Source organism: Aptenodytes patagonicus, chromosome 6 (assembly GCF_965638725.1).
Source record: "Aptenodytes patagonicus chromosome 6, bAptPat1.pri.cur, whole genome shotgun sequence".
NCBI lineage: Eukaryota > Metazoa > Chordata > Aves > Sphenisciformes > Spheniscidae > Aptenodytes > Aptenodytes patagonicus.
Window position 1 is genome coordinate 45194756 of NC_134954.1, and position 16902 is coordinate 45211657.

General features: G+C 39.2%; 1 protein-coding gene across 4 annotated transcripts in view; it reads right to left on the minus strand.

The window, feature by feature from the left end:
- The window catches only part of ALS2 (alsin Rho guanine nucleotide exchange factor ALS2), a 42900-nt gene extending 26378 nt beyond the window's left edge, over positions 1-16522 (minus strand). For 2 of the 4 annotated variants that reach the window (XM_076342373.1, XM_076342374.1), the window contains exons 1-8: positions 10587-10679; positions 8901-9050; positions 6586-7505; positions 3893-4253; positions 2841-3009; positions 2316-2412; positions 1837-1914; positions 696-872 (exon numbers count right to left, since the gene is read on the minus strand). In XM_076342373.1, the coding sequence (XP_076198488.1) occupies positions 696-872; positions 1837-1914; positions 2316-2412; positions 2841-3009; positions 3893-4253; positions 6586-7505; positions 8901-9050; positions 10587-10668 (2034 nt within the window). In that variant the 5' untranslated portion in view covers positions 10669-10679. Of the gene's footprint in view, positions 1-695; positions 873-1836; positions 1915-2315; positions 2413-2840; positions 3010-3892; positions 4254-6585; positions 7506-8900; positions 9056-10586; positions 10680-11542; positions 11633-16453 lie in introns of those variants that run through there. The other 2 variants (XM_076342376.1, XM_076342375.1) reach the window with 2 other exon arrangements.
- Between the last annotated feature and the right edge of the window lie 380 nt (positions 16523-16902).

The window sequence follows — 16902 nt, forward strand, 5'->3', positions numbered from 1 at the left end:
CTTTCTACCCTCACCATCTCCTTTTTGTTACCTTAAACTCAGGTTGGTCTGAAATCATAGAAACAACTTGGAAGAAGACGTGCAGTCAGAGTACACACTCCCCCACCTCATGCCAACTTCAAGGCAGATATGAGATTCAGCTTGATGAAAAAAATCGCATGGGGCACCTCCTCTCTCCCATAAACACACAAATGCACATTTTGGTGCCTTTGCTCAGTTCCCCCTTTACACCCATGAGAAAGGGAGGGGGAGGGAAGGAGACGATGCAGAACTCAGGGGGACCTTCTGCTCACTCACAAACAACATGCATAGGAAGCAGAATGGAATAGAGCAGGCAGTGCCCTCAATCACTTGAGAAACAACAGGAAAATGAAAAGCAATAGCAGCAAAGAATAAATACATGAAGACTGTGGTGGGTGCACTTCTGCAACATGCACACATGGAAGGAAATGGATTAGACACACTGGAAACACCTCCTTGACCCTCAAACAGAAGGAAAGACCAAGAAACAGGCAGGGAAGAGAACAATACTAATTAGGCCTCCTCTCTGCCCTCCATAAGCTGTGCTCCTGATTTGACTGCTAGGAACCAGTTACTTGACTTGACACCCTTAAAGCTAGTTGAACAACCAGCACTGTGCTATTTCCAAAAAGCATCAGTATGATTTGCACTAACTTAAAGGAAATATCACTCACCTTACTACAGGACAGTAACAAAATTGGACTCTTAGTACAGCTATTTTCATACAGATTATTTTCTGTTGTTGTCTCCTGGCCACTGTAATATAATCCAGGTTGGAAGTCTTCCTCATCTGCTAAGAAGAGGGAATGATCTAGTCCTGCTGCTGTACTCCAAACACCATCACCACACACCTGGAATTCATGAGGAAGGAAAAGACATTAGAAATCATCACACCTGAAGCTGGAAGGAGAGGAGACTACTTAACTCTTCTAGCCACACACACACACACACACAATAGACCTGCCAAGAACAAGTATTGCAGTAACTGGTAATTTTTCAACTTCAGTGTCTCATAACAAACACATTTCTTGCGTGTATACTGAAAATTATCTTTCTTTCCAGTCTTCTTTCTAGTGGCTGATTTTTTGTCTTTAAATTATAAATCTTTTTTTTTTTTAAATGGGCATCAGGTGAGCTTGATTAAAGTTGGGACACTATTCTCCCCTCTACATTTAACTAGGAAATCTATACATTTGGGACAGTTAACATGCTGTACATTAATTTGCATAAGGCCTAAGCAGGAAAACTGCAGCTAGTTTTCCACTAAGACAAGCACCAGAGAACATAGGCAAGGGTCTGGTCTAAACCAAAATAATTATTTGGCTATTCACTCAATGTGATGAAAAGTTCAAAACAAACAGAAAACCCACTGCCAAAACAGCTCTGGAAATACAGAAAGGAACAATAAATATGGTCATGGTCTAGCAAAGCTAAAAATGCTAGAGGAATGTTTAGAATAACAACAGTGTTCCAAGGTATTTAAAAGTTTCAGCACTGCAACATCGATATCAGAGAACCCAAATATAAGGTAGAAGTAGAATTTGATAAGAAGATGCAACCAGTCACATTTCTCAGTTTTAGAACTTCAGTGTGGTCAAAAAACAGTGGAAGTCTGCATAAAGGATTTCTTGGGTAGATTTTCACAAGCTTATCTAAGGATTGTATTCACAGTATAAGCCAAAGAAATCAAGGGTTCTATTAGTATATAGCACACAGATACATAAACAAGGTCAGTTTTTAGATATTACTTTGCACTCACTCATAGAAGAAGAGACCCTAAACTGAACGAAGAAAAATACAGAAAACAGAAGGTACCTTTGCGAGACGAGGGACTGTTGTTGGGGAGTTCAAGTGACCAAGCTGGCCAGAGATATTACTGCCCCATGAATACACCTGTAAGAAACATAGCTAAACATGAGAATGTAAATTTATATACATGGACACATACTGAATTGTGGTAGTACAACACATCAAGTGTGCAAACACACACAAGGATTTAAGATTCATGTACCAAGAAGCACTTCCCTAATTTCCACTGTCTTCCTATATTCTCAAATTGTCTTCTCACTTTCAGAAATAGAATGCACCAAATCAAGTCATTGCAATCTTTAAACATAATGTTGATGGTACACGCATAACTTTGGCAGAAACAGAATTAAAATTCCACACTGCTTCCAAGTTGCCTCCCACAAATGGAAACAAAAGTTTAGAGGCAAAAGAAACAAAAACCTAGAAAACACCAAACGTGACAATTATGTCACAGATAAGCAATAAATGATAACAATCACTTGTACCTGGGATTTGGCAGTGAGTGCTAAGGAATGATGGCCACCAGCAGAGAGGTGAATGACTTCTTTACCATCTAGGCTTTTCACACACAGCGGCTGAAGCCTGTCAATCCCCAGAACCCAGGGTGGAGGGAGGAGAAAAAAAAAGATTATCAGAGGTATTTAAGACAAAAATAAATTCCAAGTTTTATTTTTTCCCCAAAAAACAAATTAGAGAAAACAAACATACATGGAGTCTTTTGGCAATAAACCAGCTTAGTCAAAAAGGTCATGAAGGGTAAAAGTTGATTATAAACCTCACCCCAATTTGGACAAAGTGCAAATATCACCAAAGCTCCTAGTGAATACAAGGGGAAAAGTCATAACTGATTGATGTTCAGTAACAATACAGCATAAAACGTGTTACTTGGAGGAACTTAGGTCACAACGCAAAAGAACAAGAGCACAATACAAGGCAGTTGACCAAATTTGAGAAGTTGAATACTCAAGATTTCCTAGTGACCTACTAAAAAACATTTAAAGAAATCTCACCTTGGCAGAACATCGCCATGTCCTAGCTGTCCTTCCTTCCCCTTTCCCCAGCTCCATACCTCCGTTCTCAGAGAGGGTAAAAGAGCATCAGCCTCACCACTGTAGGTTGGAGTCAGAGCTACAGTCCTCATTTTTGCCCGCCCTACCTTCCGTAAGAGCCTAGGAGAAACTGAAAACAGGCCAAGAGATAGAAAAATTGCTCATCATTTTAGATAAATATATCTCTCAGACTGTGTGTTACACAGTAACTGTACCATCTGAGATAACTGATCAAGACTTCTTAAAGAGGTCTTAATTAAGATTGAGAGCAAAGGCTGACATGTAAGTAGATAGGTTACTGATACACAGAAGTTACATATGTGTTAAAAGTAGACAGATCCCAACTAATTTTTACCAGCTATTAAGGATAACAGGCATATGAGAACTACACAGTTATACTGAAGCAAATGAACCAAAACGAACTATACATTAAAAAAAGTATGTTTTGAAAGAAAATATATCCTTGCAGCGAACAAAAGACTTCAGTATTTCCTAACATCTCCCCTCAGATCCAAGATCAATATAGAACTAAAACATGTACTCACTCATTCAGAGCAATTAACAACACTAAAATCTATGAGGGAAGAAGGTCATTAACTTTGAAGTTTGGCAGTGGGAATTGTAATATTTCTAGATCCCTGGCTCAAAACCACCTCAGTGCAGTAGGGATTACAGGCCACACAGATTTTTATCTGCTATGCAACTTACATGAAAGATAGTTTGCCATCATTTTGCAGTAAGACGCCCAGACTACTACAATGTGCCCACTTTATCTTACTTTACCAATAAAGAAGATTCCTAAACCCACTATGCTTTTGGTTTTCTTAGCATGCAGTATCTGCTAGTCTTCACTCCCCCCACTGCCTTCAAGTCCTAAGATACAGTTTATAACTCATAAACACCTTTGGTAGATTATTAGATTTATGTTCAATAAATATGTTTCTTTTCAGTTATAAACCTCCACATTATTATAACTTTTCCAGTCTCTTGGTTTTCCTAACATGCTTTTTTACCTTGCGACAACAAGCCAGGCAGAGAAAGTCTTCGACTCCCTCCTTCAGATTCCTCCTCTCTAATATCTACTAAACTGGAACTCTTCTTTCCCTGCATGGATTCCAGTCTGACCTGCTCTTCTCGACTGTCTTTCAGAGCTTCAGGCCCTGGGGAACCACCACCAGATTGAGATCCTGGTTCGCTTGAAGGTGTGCCATAGAAGTTCATTACTTTCTTCAGAGACAATGCTCCAGCTTCATATGTAGCAGCTACTCTCACACCAACTGCTGACGCACAAGAGGCCACCAAGCTGTTCAAGGCAGATGTGCTGGTACCTGGAGGGCCAGGGATACAAGCACCGAGTTGTTCTTCTTGAGAAGGCTAAAACCAAAGAAAAATTGAAGACTATCATACCAGACAGCACATAACAGTAGGATGATGATATACACACTCACTATTTGAACTATGTGCTATACTGAATAAGACATTATGAGGAAGCTTTTCATACTAAGGTATACATCTATTCCTCAGAGTCACATTTTTTAAGGTAGGACAAAGCACCATTTCTACATGGACTGGGCTTTGTCTGTTGCGTTTGTCTTGTAGCTCATCCATAAGAGGGCTGTTTTTTTTTTTAAATACAAAAAAAAGGATCTTTGCAAACAAATATAAAAAGGGGTTTAATTTTAGGCTTATTACCAACTTCTTTGCCACCAATTAAAGTGCATCAGTGAGCATTCTGCATTTACAGAGAGGTAAGTTCTCCCTTCGATACGTTAAAAGGAAAACAGTGATTCACAGATGCATTTTGCAAGGTCTATCTTAAGAGCATTCTGGGCTATGTGTCCCCTTATGCTACTGTTGTATCCATATAAAGCTTAGCTAATAATCATCAAGTCACACTAGGGACAAACTGAATGAAGGCAGTTATTAGTACCAGCACATGATTACCTATAATAGCAATCAATTTACCTACCAAATAAGAAATAACGTACAAGATGATATTTGCCAAATAGTTTGAACGTTAAAACAAAGTCCCATTTTCCCACCTAATACCTGGTGGGAAATAATATTAACATAAATATTATAGCTCATTTTATCCTGCCAGAAGGAAAACAATCTTTGACTTCTCTTTTTTGTGAAAAATTAGGCTAAAGGATTGGGATTGGTCCTATTTATTTGTACTTCATTCCTATTTACAAAAGGCATGCCTAACAATACAGAAAAGCAAACTCCATTTGTGTAGGAAAGCAAAGAGAAACAAAGGATTTTACTAACGCTGAAACATTACTTTAATCCTCATCTCTGCTCTTCACATGTATGCTCAATTCTGTTAAGATTCAGTGAATCAATTCTGGGCTTGTTTATTCCTGGAACGGTGCGAGGGAAACAGTACTCTGGAAATATTCCAGGAACAAGGAGTTGAGAAAGGGAGCATGAAACTACGTGTTTCAGTCATTTCCTAACTGCAGGAGTTCTCGCATGAGTGAGGCACACAACTGCGAGAATGCATTTGTATTAGCACAAAGCAAAAGGAAGGACAACTGTGTTCACACAATGTTTATTTCTCTGAAATAAGTTTCCCTCAGAATAGGAAAAAATAACTTGCTGAATCACCAAGCTACTGGACAGTTTGTTTTGGTTTTAATACTTTTGTGATCAGAGGTGATAACAAAAATGAACTATTTATTAGGCACTGTGAAATTTATCTCAGAAACATTGTGAAAAATTGCTTACTGTAACTATAAAAAAAATTAAGAAATTGATATCTACACAACACTTGAAATGACAAAAGAAGTTTTCAGAATTCTGCTATGAATTTTGCATATCGGGCCACAGAGTGGCTGTTTTTCTTAGAGATGTTACCTTTACCATAAACCGTCCAGCAGGACAGTACTTACGTAGGGACTGCCAGACTGCACTGCAAGATTTTGGATTAGTTTTCTGTCTGATAGCTTTTGGGTTGTATCTTCTTCCCTCCCATGCCAAACAAGACTTTTTTTCAAAATAGTGGAAAACATAGTATTTTGGCAGGGAGCTAGGAACAGCTCTTGAACCTTCATATCAAGCATTTTCTGATCCTTATTAAGAAATTATTACTTTACTGTTCTGCTACAGCATCAAAACAGTGTTGTTGAACCATTTTCCACATCACACAAAAGAGTAGTACTTATGTATTTCCCATCCCTGTTTATAAGTTTATGCCACCCCTACATAATTAACATTAGAAGCCTTTTGATCGATGCTTTAACATTACCTTTACAATCTTTACTTGCAATCTAGAATTTTTAACTGGTTGAGAAATTAGACAGATTTGTAAGGGATTTGTTCTACATACAGAAAAGAAAGTTTTACCTTAAAGGTAAATTAGACAAGTACCAGCTTACTGCCCCACACAAATGGGAAACCCATGCATCATAAAACAGCTAGAGAAGGGGAAACTGGCTTGTGTTGTTCTGGTACTGTGGACTACAAAGGGGAGAGACTATAGCACTGTCAAGGCTGCTTACATTAAAGGCTTACAATTGAACAAGGATGGAGGACAAAAACTCTTCCACTTAGAAGTTGAAAACCATCAGAGAAGAAACACTCCGAAACTACAGACCACCACACCTACATTAAACTAACACAATTTTCATTTGTGAAAAGAGCAACATTGTCACGTGTACAAGAGGAGTTGTAGCAAATTAATAGCTAGTGACTAGGTACCAACCTGCTCAGGTTCTGTGCAAATGTTTTTCGCCAGGCTCTCATTTAATGAGTGGTCTGATAAACTGATTAAGTACTCTTTCCCTTCTTTTTTGTCTGGGAACAGAATATTTCCAGGACTAGAAATTCCACTGTCCTCTTGTCCATCGTTGCTGGAAGGCATACTTGCTCCATCAGATTCTAAAGCAACAAGCATATGTTCTTCCACAAGTGGTTTCTGACAGTCTTCACTTTGGCTACCTGTTACACTTTTTCCTTCTGGGGTCTCCAATGAGGGACAGAAGACACGGTTTTCTGGTTGGTTATCAGACAGTGCTACACCCAGTGGGCAACAATGACTATCTGAAATGATTACATGATCTTCCTTGTCTGTCATGGTAATGAGGAGTTGACTGCAATGATTGCACCTCTCTGGGATAGGCTTCATTTCCTGCACAGGGAGACATTGTACCAGAGCCAGGCTGTGGCAGGCTCCACAAGCAATCTGGAGCACAACACGTCCTGCCAGGTGCTCTACCTTCTGTGGCTTTGTCACTGGGAAAGTTGTTGTTATGAGACCAAGCTGGCAGCCACTCCCCCAAGCCCATATCTCTCTGCTTAGTGATAGTGCCAGCGTGTGTTCTTCTCCACATGCTAGCTGCAAAATCCTTACTGATAACAGAGGACTGGTTTCAGAATCAGAAATACTGATGGGTTGTGGCTCTGGCACACATGGCTGATTAGCAACTGCACACTGGCCAGCAGAATTGTTCCCCCACATGTACACCACACCACTTTCTGTCACGGCTCCATTATGGAAGCTGCCAGCTGCCACTGTAATAACATGATGTCCAAGCAAAGTATTTTCTAAGACAGGACTATTAGCACATGACTCCTCCGGTCCTGATCTCCAGGGCAGTTTTCCAAAACTGTAGACCTCTCCACCTGGGAGGAAAAAAAAAAAAACAAACCAACAAAAAACAGAAACAAAAAACCTAGCATGAGTCTAATGAAGTTAAGCCAATACAAAAATTTGAAGAGAGATTCAGATAAACAGATATCAACTTTTAGCTTACCCCAGGCTCAGCAAAACTATGGCTATTGATGTATGAAGACTGCTGGTTGCTCTCTACTATTGCTGCTGTTAAGTTCTATACCTCATGTTAATGCTACCCCGTGCATGCATACACTGTTGAACTAAGTAATGCTTTTCTGCTAAAAATTCTACTATACCCAAGTTAGGTGTAATTATTGGTCCTTTCCGTTTTAAGAACATACAACATATTAAGGACATACAACCACGCTTGAAGAGCACAACAAAGTACAGAGCTCATCTTTCCATACAGAGATCTAGCATCACCAAACTGAACTGTTTGCCACCCTACAGTAAAATAGGATTGTCCTATCAGGTGGAAAAAGTGTCGGGGGTGGGTAAACGTATCTTACCACTGGTTTGACGTACTACAGCCTCTCCAAAATTTCATTACCTTTACCTGAGAAGATTGCAGCAATGCCAGATCAGTTACTTTGCTCATTTTAAAGAAAAGCAGAAATCTGTTTTTAAAATGAACAGTTGTTTTCAACAGAAAAATGGTAAATCATATCCACAAACAACATGCTTTATGGGGCAAGAAGACACATGCAAAAGGTCCTTTTAATTATAAGAGAAACATGTTCTAAAAAAACCACTGGAGCTCCATAACAACTCCAATAGAGAGAGGTGCTTATAGCAGGCTCACCAATAACCTGGAATCTTTCCTTTAAAAATATCAGAGAAAAATCAAAGAAGCAACTTCCAGTTTAGTCTTTACAACTGTATGCCCACTGATTAGTACAAATAAGGATGAAGCTATGCAAACACTTAAAGGGAGTGGCTTTTAGAAATACTTTGATTCACAGTGCCAAACTGCTCACAAACCAAGACTCGCTCTAACGCATCTATTAGCTACATGTTTTTCCAGAAGTAGGCAGAAACCAAAGCTCTTATACATCAAGAGAGCCTCTTGCTGTACTGTCTTTTTTGAATGAAAGACATCACAAGAAATGTCATTTTGAGTTAACACGGTTCAGATTACACTACCATCTTTAAACAGGAAATGCAGAGCCATTGTTAAAAGAAAAAAAAAAGAGTATGAAAGAAGACACTATGCATATAATTTCTATTCCAACACAGTTTAAAGTAATTTATAGCTAAGAAGGAAATACTGGCAAAGTTAAAAATTTAACTATTTAAAAGTTGTGTATGAAACACAGAATGAAAAAAAAATCTAAAAGAAGAAAACTTGACAACAGCTAAAGTTTGTTATCGCCTCGAATCTTTACAATTAAGATGTTTATTACCTTCTGTTAGAAGTAACCCATGATGTATTCCAAGGGCTGCCTGTAATACAGTCTTTCCACTGAGGCCTGGAAGCCTTTCTGGAGTTATAGAGCAGGAACCAGCCTTCCAAACATAGACGAGGCCTCTCTCTTTGGCTCCTTCTGCCTCTTCTGAGCTACAAAAAGATTGGAGGAAATACAGAATCAGCTTGAAGTTTTCTGTGGTTCAGTAATGTATAGTCTGCTTTTCACATATGTAGGAAAGACTTAGTAGTTCAGGCATTAGTTTTAATTTCAGGAAGTCAACATATTTAATTTACAATTTGGTAATCTTAATTTAAATATTATTTAAATGAAAACCAAGTATCTTCTATTTGAAATCACTAGCTTTCTTTTTCGTTTTTACTTTACTGCCTGAAAAGCAGCTTACCGTGTCACTAGTAAACTTAAAGATACATTTATTCACAACTGATATAGCCTTTATATTATATATTGTATTTGTTGCTCACAGCAAGGAGATCAAATTAATACACAATTCTGCTATTGTATGCTGAGGGAGATCATTGCATCAGTTCTATCCACATGTAAGCAACTCTATTCCTATCTCAACAGTGATATTTATAATGTTAACTCTTCTGTGTTAGAAAGCAGAAGGAACATTTCTGGTTCATTAGGTTTTATTCATATTTTGTATTATTCAGCTTTTGGAAATCAAAATGCAGGAAAAACAGCCCGATAACCATGTTTTTATCAGTTACACAGAAAATCAAGTATGCTGGAAATACACATAAATGTCTCAAATAATTACTTACTTTTAAAGGAAATGTTAAGCAAAGGATGTACTGTGTGCAGATTTTACCATGAACCGATTGCTCCCATTCAGTGTCTTCAAAACATTAAACCTATAAGAGCTCATCCTATATACTTTCATTTCTACCTTTAGAGAGAAAAATGAGGTTTTGTTTTGGGTTTTTTTTTTCCCTCTTTTAATTCTTAATGAGTTTCTCAGATTCAAATGAGCCAGTCATGCAAATCAATTGAACCAAGAAAAAAAAAAAAAGATCCTGAAACACAATGGAAGTATCTGGGCTTGCAGGAGTGACTGGAACTATCCAAAGCTGGTTTAACACTTCAACACACTTTGGTTTGAATGCTCAGTCAGCAACTTCTCCCATTCAGCAGAAAGAAATTCCTCAGAACTTTGACAACAAGCACACAGTTTCAACAATTTGTGGAATCGCTTGCTTTAAACAAACACAAAAAGTCATTTTAAACATCAATATAGACTGACAGCATTTCAAGTTAAATTAAGAGTTTTCTTTAAATTCATTTAAAACTTTATATAAAACAGATTGTTATCTACCCTGCAGGAAAAAGTAGGTTTACCTCCTTATTTGCCAACAATAGAGTCATTTACTCCCCACATAAATCAGTTCTTGCAGCTTTGCATGAACTTGTGAAGTTAAATATATATAAGGTAGCGAGAAGAGCTTTGACGAAATGGCAATCTTTGTCTAGAAGAAAGGGCACAAAACCCCAAATGTATTCCAATACTGAAGCAAACCCAGAAAAAGATAGTCTGACAGGCCACATTGTGGACAACTTATGCAAGTAGCACATTCAAAGGCCATAAGGCCCTATTCATGCAGACTACTGATTTTTTAAACTAAAAATTTTGCTAATTGTGGTGCACAGGATGAACAATACCTTTGCACAATCTGCCTCTGAAACATTCAAGATGAGAATAACTAAGAGATGGAATTATGTCTCTCTCTGCTCCTGTGCCCATCCCCAATCTCTCTTCTTTTTCCACATAACAGAAAAAGAAAAAAAAAAAGAAAAAATCAACAAAAAGGTAACAGTCAAGAACTCTTCTAAAATTCACATAAGTAATTTAATCCAAACAACATACACAGTATTAAAACACAGAGTCCATCTTGCATTTTAAATACATAGGACTCGTGTTTAGAATAGAAGTAAATTAAAAAGGAACCAATTGAGTAATACATAGGCCAGAAAAAAGTTAGAAAAATCCAACATCATAGTTAGGATATTTAGCTAAAATCAAAATATGGATTTTACTCAGATGGGCAAAGCACACCAAAGAACACAGCACAGTAATATAGAGAGTTTTCATCAACATACTATGCATTAAATTCAGTTCAAAGCCTGATATTTGGGCTTTTATCCATTTAATAAGTCTTCAGAGAACAGTGTAAGACAAATTTGGACAGTCATATACCAGGATTTATTACAAGACACTAATTTTCCACCCCCAAAACATCTGACCTCTGTCAGGTATCTTAGTGGAAGAAACACGGAGCAGAAGAATAGTCTCCTGCAGGGCTATTGGTCCAGAATAAAAATTCACAGGTGCAGGTAACAGATATGATTTACTGTTCACCAGAGAACATTACTTTCAATTTTCCAGCCTATGGCTATCCCTCCACAAGTTTCAACAATCAATTTAAAAAATAAGTTGCTGTTGTAGTAAGTTGAGTGTTCCAGACATAACTGAAACTAAAGCTAAGTTACTCCCCTTCTTCCCTTTATTGTAAGTTACATAAAGAGTATGCTGACACCACTTAATAGTTTTACAGGACAATCATGGGCTGGCATATTTCAGGAAGCCTCTGTGGCTTCACCTAGCTGCTCATTCTCACCTTCTTTCCTGTGAGTCCATCTGTCAGTGGCAGCACTCCATCACCACCAAATCATTCCTCTTACAAAAGGAACAATATAATTTCCACAAACTGTAAAACATAAAAACCAGCTATTTAATTACAAACAATGTTAAGCCTAAAAAAAAAAAGCAATAAACAAGAAGCAAAGCTTTAGATCCAATGTTAAATAAATAAGCGCTTCCACAACACTAGGATGGTTGAAGTATTTAGTTCACTCACACTGAGTTGGCAGACAAAAGCTAAACAGCCAGACTTGTCCTACCTACTCTTCTCACAATAGGTCTATTGTAAGGACAGACTGAACAAAACCTAGTTCAAAGGCAGAAATTAACATCAAACTCTCTCTATAATTCTCAGTATACCACTCAAGAAACATCAAAGCAGGATAACTGGTCCATTTTCAGTCTAATATAAGATAGAATTCTATGCTCAAGCTAAATTTATAAGGTAAACAGATTCGTACGAACAGAAAATGTTTGAGTTGAATTCGTAATTGTATTCCTGAACCAAAACACGTATCACCATTAAAAGGTACAGTTCTATTAAAGCCTGTCCAGAAATGCAGAAAGCCAATTAAGAGTTCAAAATATTTTTCATGCAAACTCGTAGCAAAGTATCTATGAAGATATGATAAGACCAGGGAAGGCAAGGAGAAAAAAGTGGCTGCTCTATTTACGCTTTTATCCTTTCAGATTCTGAATTTTGCAAGTTCACCCTCACACCTTTCTATCTTCATGAAGATAACTTTGTATTACTTTTTTGTAATAAACCAAAGCTACAGTTAATCTTTGTTTCTTACAATCTGTTTGGCTTTTTAATATTGAAAGAATATTAATTTTCCTTGATCCACTGCTTTACTAGACTAAGTATTAAATATTTTAGTTACATTAATGCATGCGTGTAATCATATGTATTCAAATAAGTTTCATACATAAATTCTTTAGACCCTTTTGCTTTATTACAGTTGCTGTCTGATATCCGCTGTAATAAAACCAGAAAATAAATTATTTAATAGTCTTTTAAAACAATATATCGCCAAGAAAAGATCCAGAATGAGTAGTCTGAAGCTCTTACATACAGAAAATAGAAATAAAATATGGCCAGTCTTGATTACAAGAGACAATATATGCAAAGCTGTAAATTGCATACAGAAGTTTCAATTCACACTTGGAAAAGTAATCATCTAATTAATAAATAATTGAAATAACTAACACAAATCCCAACACTTTCACTAGGCTGCTGTGAATAATGAAGTACCAAACAGACCTTTATAGACAGAAACAGCAACACATCATACCAAACGTTTTCAGTTTTCCAAATACAGGACACTAAAAATAGGGTTGGCAAAGAACATATCACAAAAAGATAAAGAGCCACGAAAATATGAAATCAAATTAATATGGTAGAATAGTATTGTGATAAGTCATATGCACCTTACTCAAAAAAAAAAAAAGCAGAGCATACTTTCTAGGAACAGATACACACTAAGCCACACTCGTCACCAGAAAGATACGCTTTCAAGACACTTCTGTCTCTCCTGCCTCAACTAAAAAAGAAAAAAAAAACCCCAAACCACCCACAACTGTAAAAGTTAACTTTTAAAATATTAACAGAGGGAAGTCTCACAAATACAAGGAAACTGTCATGCAACACTTCAGTAACAGAGGTGTTGATGAAACATCAAAGGAAAATGGAAGCCTATTTTTGGAACTTCTAACTTTGTGATGTGTTCTCACTCAGAGTAAGGACATTTGCATTTTTTTTTTTAGCCTACTCAAAACCACTTAACTCTACAATTCATTTTCTTGAAAATGCTGGCACTTCTCTGTGAAGAACTATAGCTTCACATTTAAATATCCAATGGATCAGTGAATCAGACGAAGAAATGGGAGCATTGACAGAGTCATCAAAGTATCAACAATTGTATCATTTACATCATATATACTTAATCAAGATCAGGGAAGTGAGGCTTAAATTTCTTGGCTTCTATAATTTAGTTTTGGTTTTTTTTTTTTTTTTTTTAAGGGCTCAAAGAATTTCTTTGACTTTCATGAGCTTCAACTGCACAAAAAATTTACTGTAATTCTCATGAAAACTTCTGATTATAACAAAACAAAGTTAAAGCCAGGCATCTGATTAGCTGTTTTGCAAGATCTCCCTTCAAGGCCCAACTGAAAAATGATTTGTGTAATTATTAAGTAAGAAACCTGCAATACCGGTGGACTAGAAATTAAGAGAGTGATATGCTGGTGGTGATACATTTTGTTTTCTTCACAAAATCACACTTAAGGTTGCATTGCTAAGCATTTATTCATATTAGGGAAAATGATAGTCAAACTGTCTTCTTTCCATAAATGAGACATCTTTAAGACATTTTAAAATCACTTTCAAGTTCAGTGCAAGTTTTCATTCACTCCTAGGACAGCACACTATTATTCCCATTTCACAGCTAGTACAAAATACAAGTCATTTGGTCACAGCTACAAACCAAGTAATTGTAAATAGAAAGTTTCTTCCTCCCAATAGGAATATACACATTTCCTTGCTGATTTTTACCTAATTTCACATTTATGTAATATTATGTTGTAGCATTACATATACATTATTTCTTTTCCACTAAGATTACCTGAATTGTTATTAGGTTTAATGTTCATAGAAGTGAACAGCCAGGCACAATACATCATTCTCATGGTATGGAAGATCGGTATGATACTAGCACCTGCACTGCTCTGCCCATACATTTGCTTTCTACATTTTTGCTTCACTGCAAGAGGAAAAAAAAAAAAGCAAAGAGTGCCAAATAGTGCCAAATTATGAAATGGATTTGTGTTACAGACAGATGGTCACTCGCATGACACTGATGTCATACTTTCCACTTACAGAGTAGAATGCTAATTCAAATTCTTCAGAAATCAAACATTACCACACCATAATAACTGCTATGGCAGGGAATGACGTGGAGTAAACATTACTCTCATTACTATGGGACTGCATCCTTCACTGGACATTGACCGCTCAGCAATGAGCATCATAGGTATAAAAGTAATCTTACATTCAATGCCAAACAGGAACAACTGGTACGCCCCCAACTTTCAGAAATACTAGAACTCCCATCAGCCTCACATGCTTATTTACCTGCTACAGTTAATAAATACTACAAATACTTCTACAACTTTCAGACATTTTTACTTACATATTTACAAACACATTTTTAATAAATTTGTTGCATCATATTTAGCGATAACTTACACTACCAAGACTGTTTGTTATACAAAATTATCTACTCAGGTTCTGAAGGAGGTTACCTCCAAGCTTCCTAATTCAAAACAGAGTTGTCAACATGAGTCTTGTCTACATATGTATCACCATTTATTATTGTTAACTGGTTCACATGTAAAGCGTTACCAGTTCAAGAAGCCCTCGTGTTTTGGTCAGCACTGACTAGGTACAACCACTACTTTTAACATTGTGTGATTAATGTCTGCTCAGAGCAAAACAAAACAACTTGCTACTGAAAAATAGCAGCAATCCCTTCAGATGAGGGCTGAAAGCTTTTAATGGCAGTTCCAGTGAATGAGTGATGGCAACGAATGAGATATAACAGTAAAGGAGTCAGGAAAAAAAAACGCAACAAAGAAGGGGCCTAGTATAAGCTAAAAGAACACAGCAGGAAACTGTTATAGCACATATTTAATAATTTAAAATTTACCAAACTCATAAGAGACTCAATTTCTGAATATGCCTTCCTCCTCTTTTTCTTTTGAAGTTACACCTTAATTTAGCACATATTCAGGTGCTTCCCCTTCTGAAAACAGTTAACTCTGCAGAAACTGAAAGATGGTAAGTATAGGTATTTTTTATAAGTCGCTGCACTACAACAGCAGTGGCGAAGTCTTGACAGCAGAGATCAACTACCAGTCATCTATGACTACTCTAGCTGCTCCCCAGCATCTCACCAAAATAATTTTGTGCTTGAAGAGGAAGTCTGTGAGAGTGACAGCATGCTACGTCATCTGTAAACAATACTGCAGCCACGCTAGGACTATGACTCAATAGACTCCGAAAGTTGAAACAGCATTTACTCCTGAGCAAACAAGTCATGCAAAGAGAAAGGACTTTGAAACGAAAGTGGAAGGAGATAAAGGGCATACTATTTAAAGTTTAGGTGGCCTCTTCCCATCAAAAGGCAGGAGTCCTTTAGGAACCTACAGAAATAAATCTCAACATCTCTGCTCTACCAGCCTCTCGGAGAGCGATAAGAGTTGGATAACCAACATCTTCAGTCAGAGCTGTTCTTTAGCCTCTCCCCCAGTTTCTTCTCAGCCCCTGGGTGAGAAGAGGCCTGTTCCCTGATCACCAGTGCAGCACAACAGCACGCAACCTCCTGTCCTAAAGCTCAGGTGTGGGAGGCGCAGGGAGCGCGGAGGGCCGGCCCAGGGCGCTTCGGCCAACCAGGCTCCCGCCACATCGCTGCGCTCCCCGTTTCCCTTCAGGGGAGGGTAGCAGTTTCCCCCGCTGCTCCTCATAACCTCCCCAAACTTTCCCCACCTGTTGCCCTGCAGCCAGGGCAGCACCTGCCCTGCCAGAGCGGCTCCCAGGGGAGAGGCTTGAGGGGGTGATGCCCCAAGCAGGGGCCGACCGGCGCGGGAGCCAGCTGTGGGAGGCCGTTGGCGGGGTAAGGGAGGGCGCGGGTGACTAACGGCAGCGCGGAGCCGTTGGGGGCGGCGAGGGGAACGTCGTGTCCCGTCCCGTCCCGTCCCGTCCCCCCCCGCACAGGTCGGCGCCCCACGTGACTCAGGCTCCACTCCTCCCCACGGCAGGGCGCGCGCTGCCCCCGCACCTCCCTCCTCGCCGCCGCCGCCCCCGCCCTCACGCCAACAGCCGCCTCACCCGGCGCCGCGCTCGCTCTGACCGCCGGTCTCGCCGCCGGCTCCCGGGGCGCAGATCAGCTGATTCACGCGGGGGCGCGGGGCGGGGCCTCCGCCGTGCAGGGGGCGGAGCCCAGCATCGAGCCACGCGCGCGCGCGCAGGGGCGTTGGGTAAAGAGGCCGCACCCCGGGGGCGGGCTCCGGCGCCCGCGCCGACGGGTCCCTCCCCGGGACAAAACAGGCCGGGAGCCGGCTGCAGGGAGCGGCCCGGCCCGGCCCGGCCCGGCCTCCTCCGGTCTCCAGCACCAACCGAAAACACGCGCGAGCGGCGTTGCTGTTTCCAGCACGTTTAGGCCAGCGAACGGGAGAGGGGTGAAGTTGGTTGTGCGAGGCTGTGCAAGGCCACCGGTACGCTGTTGGCACCAAAAGTGCAGGAAAGACACCTGAAGATACCTTTTAAATTACTAGAGG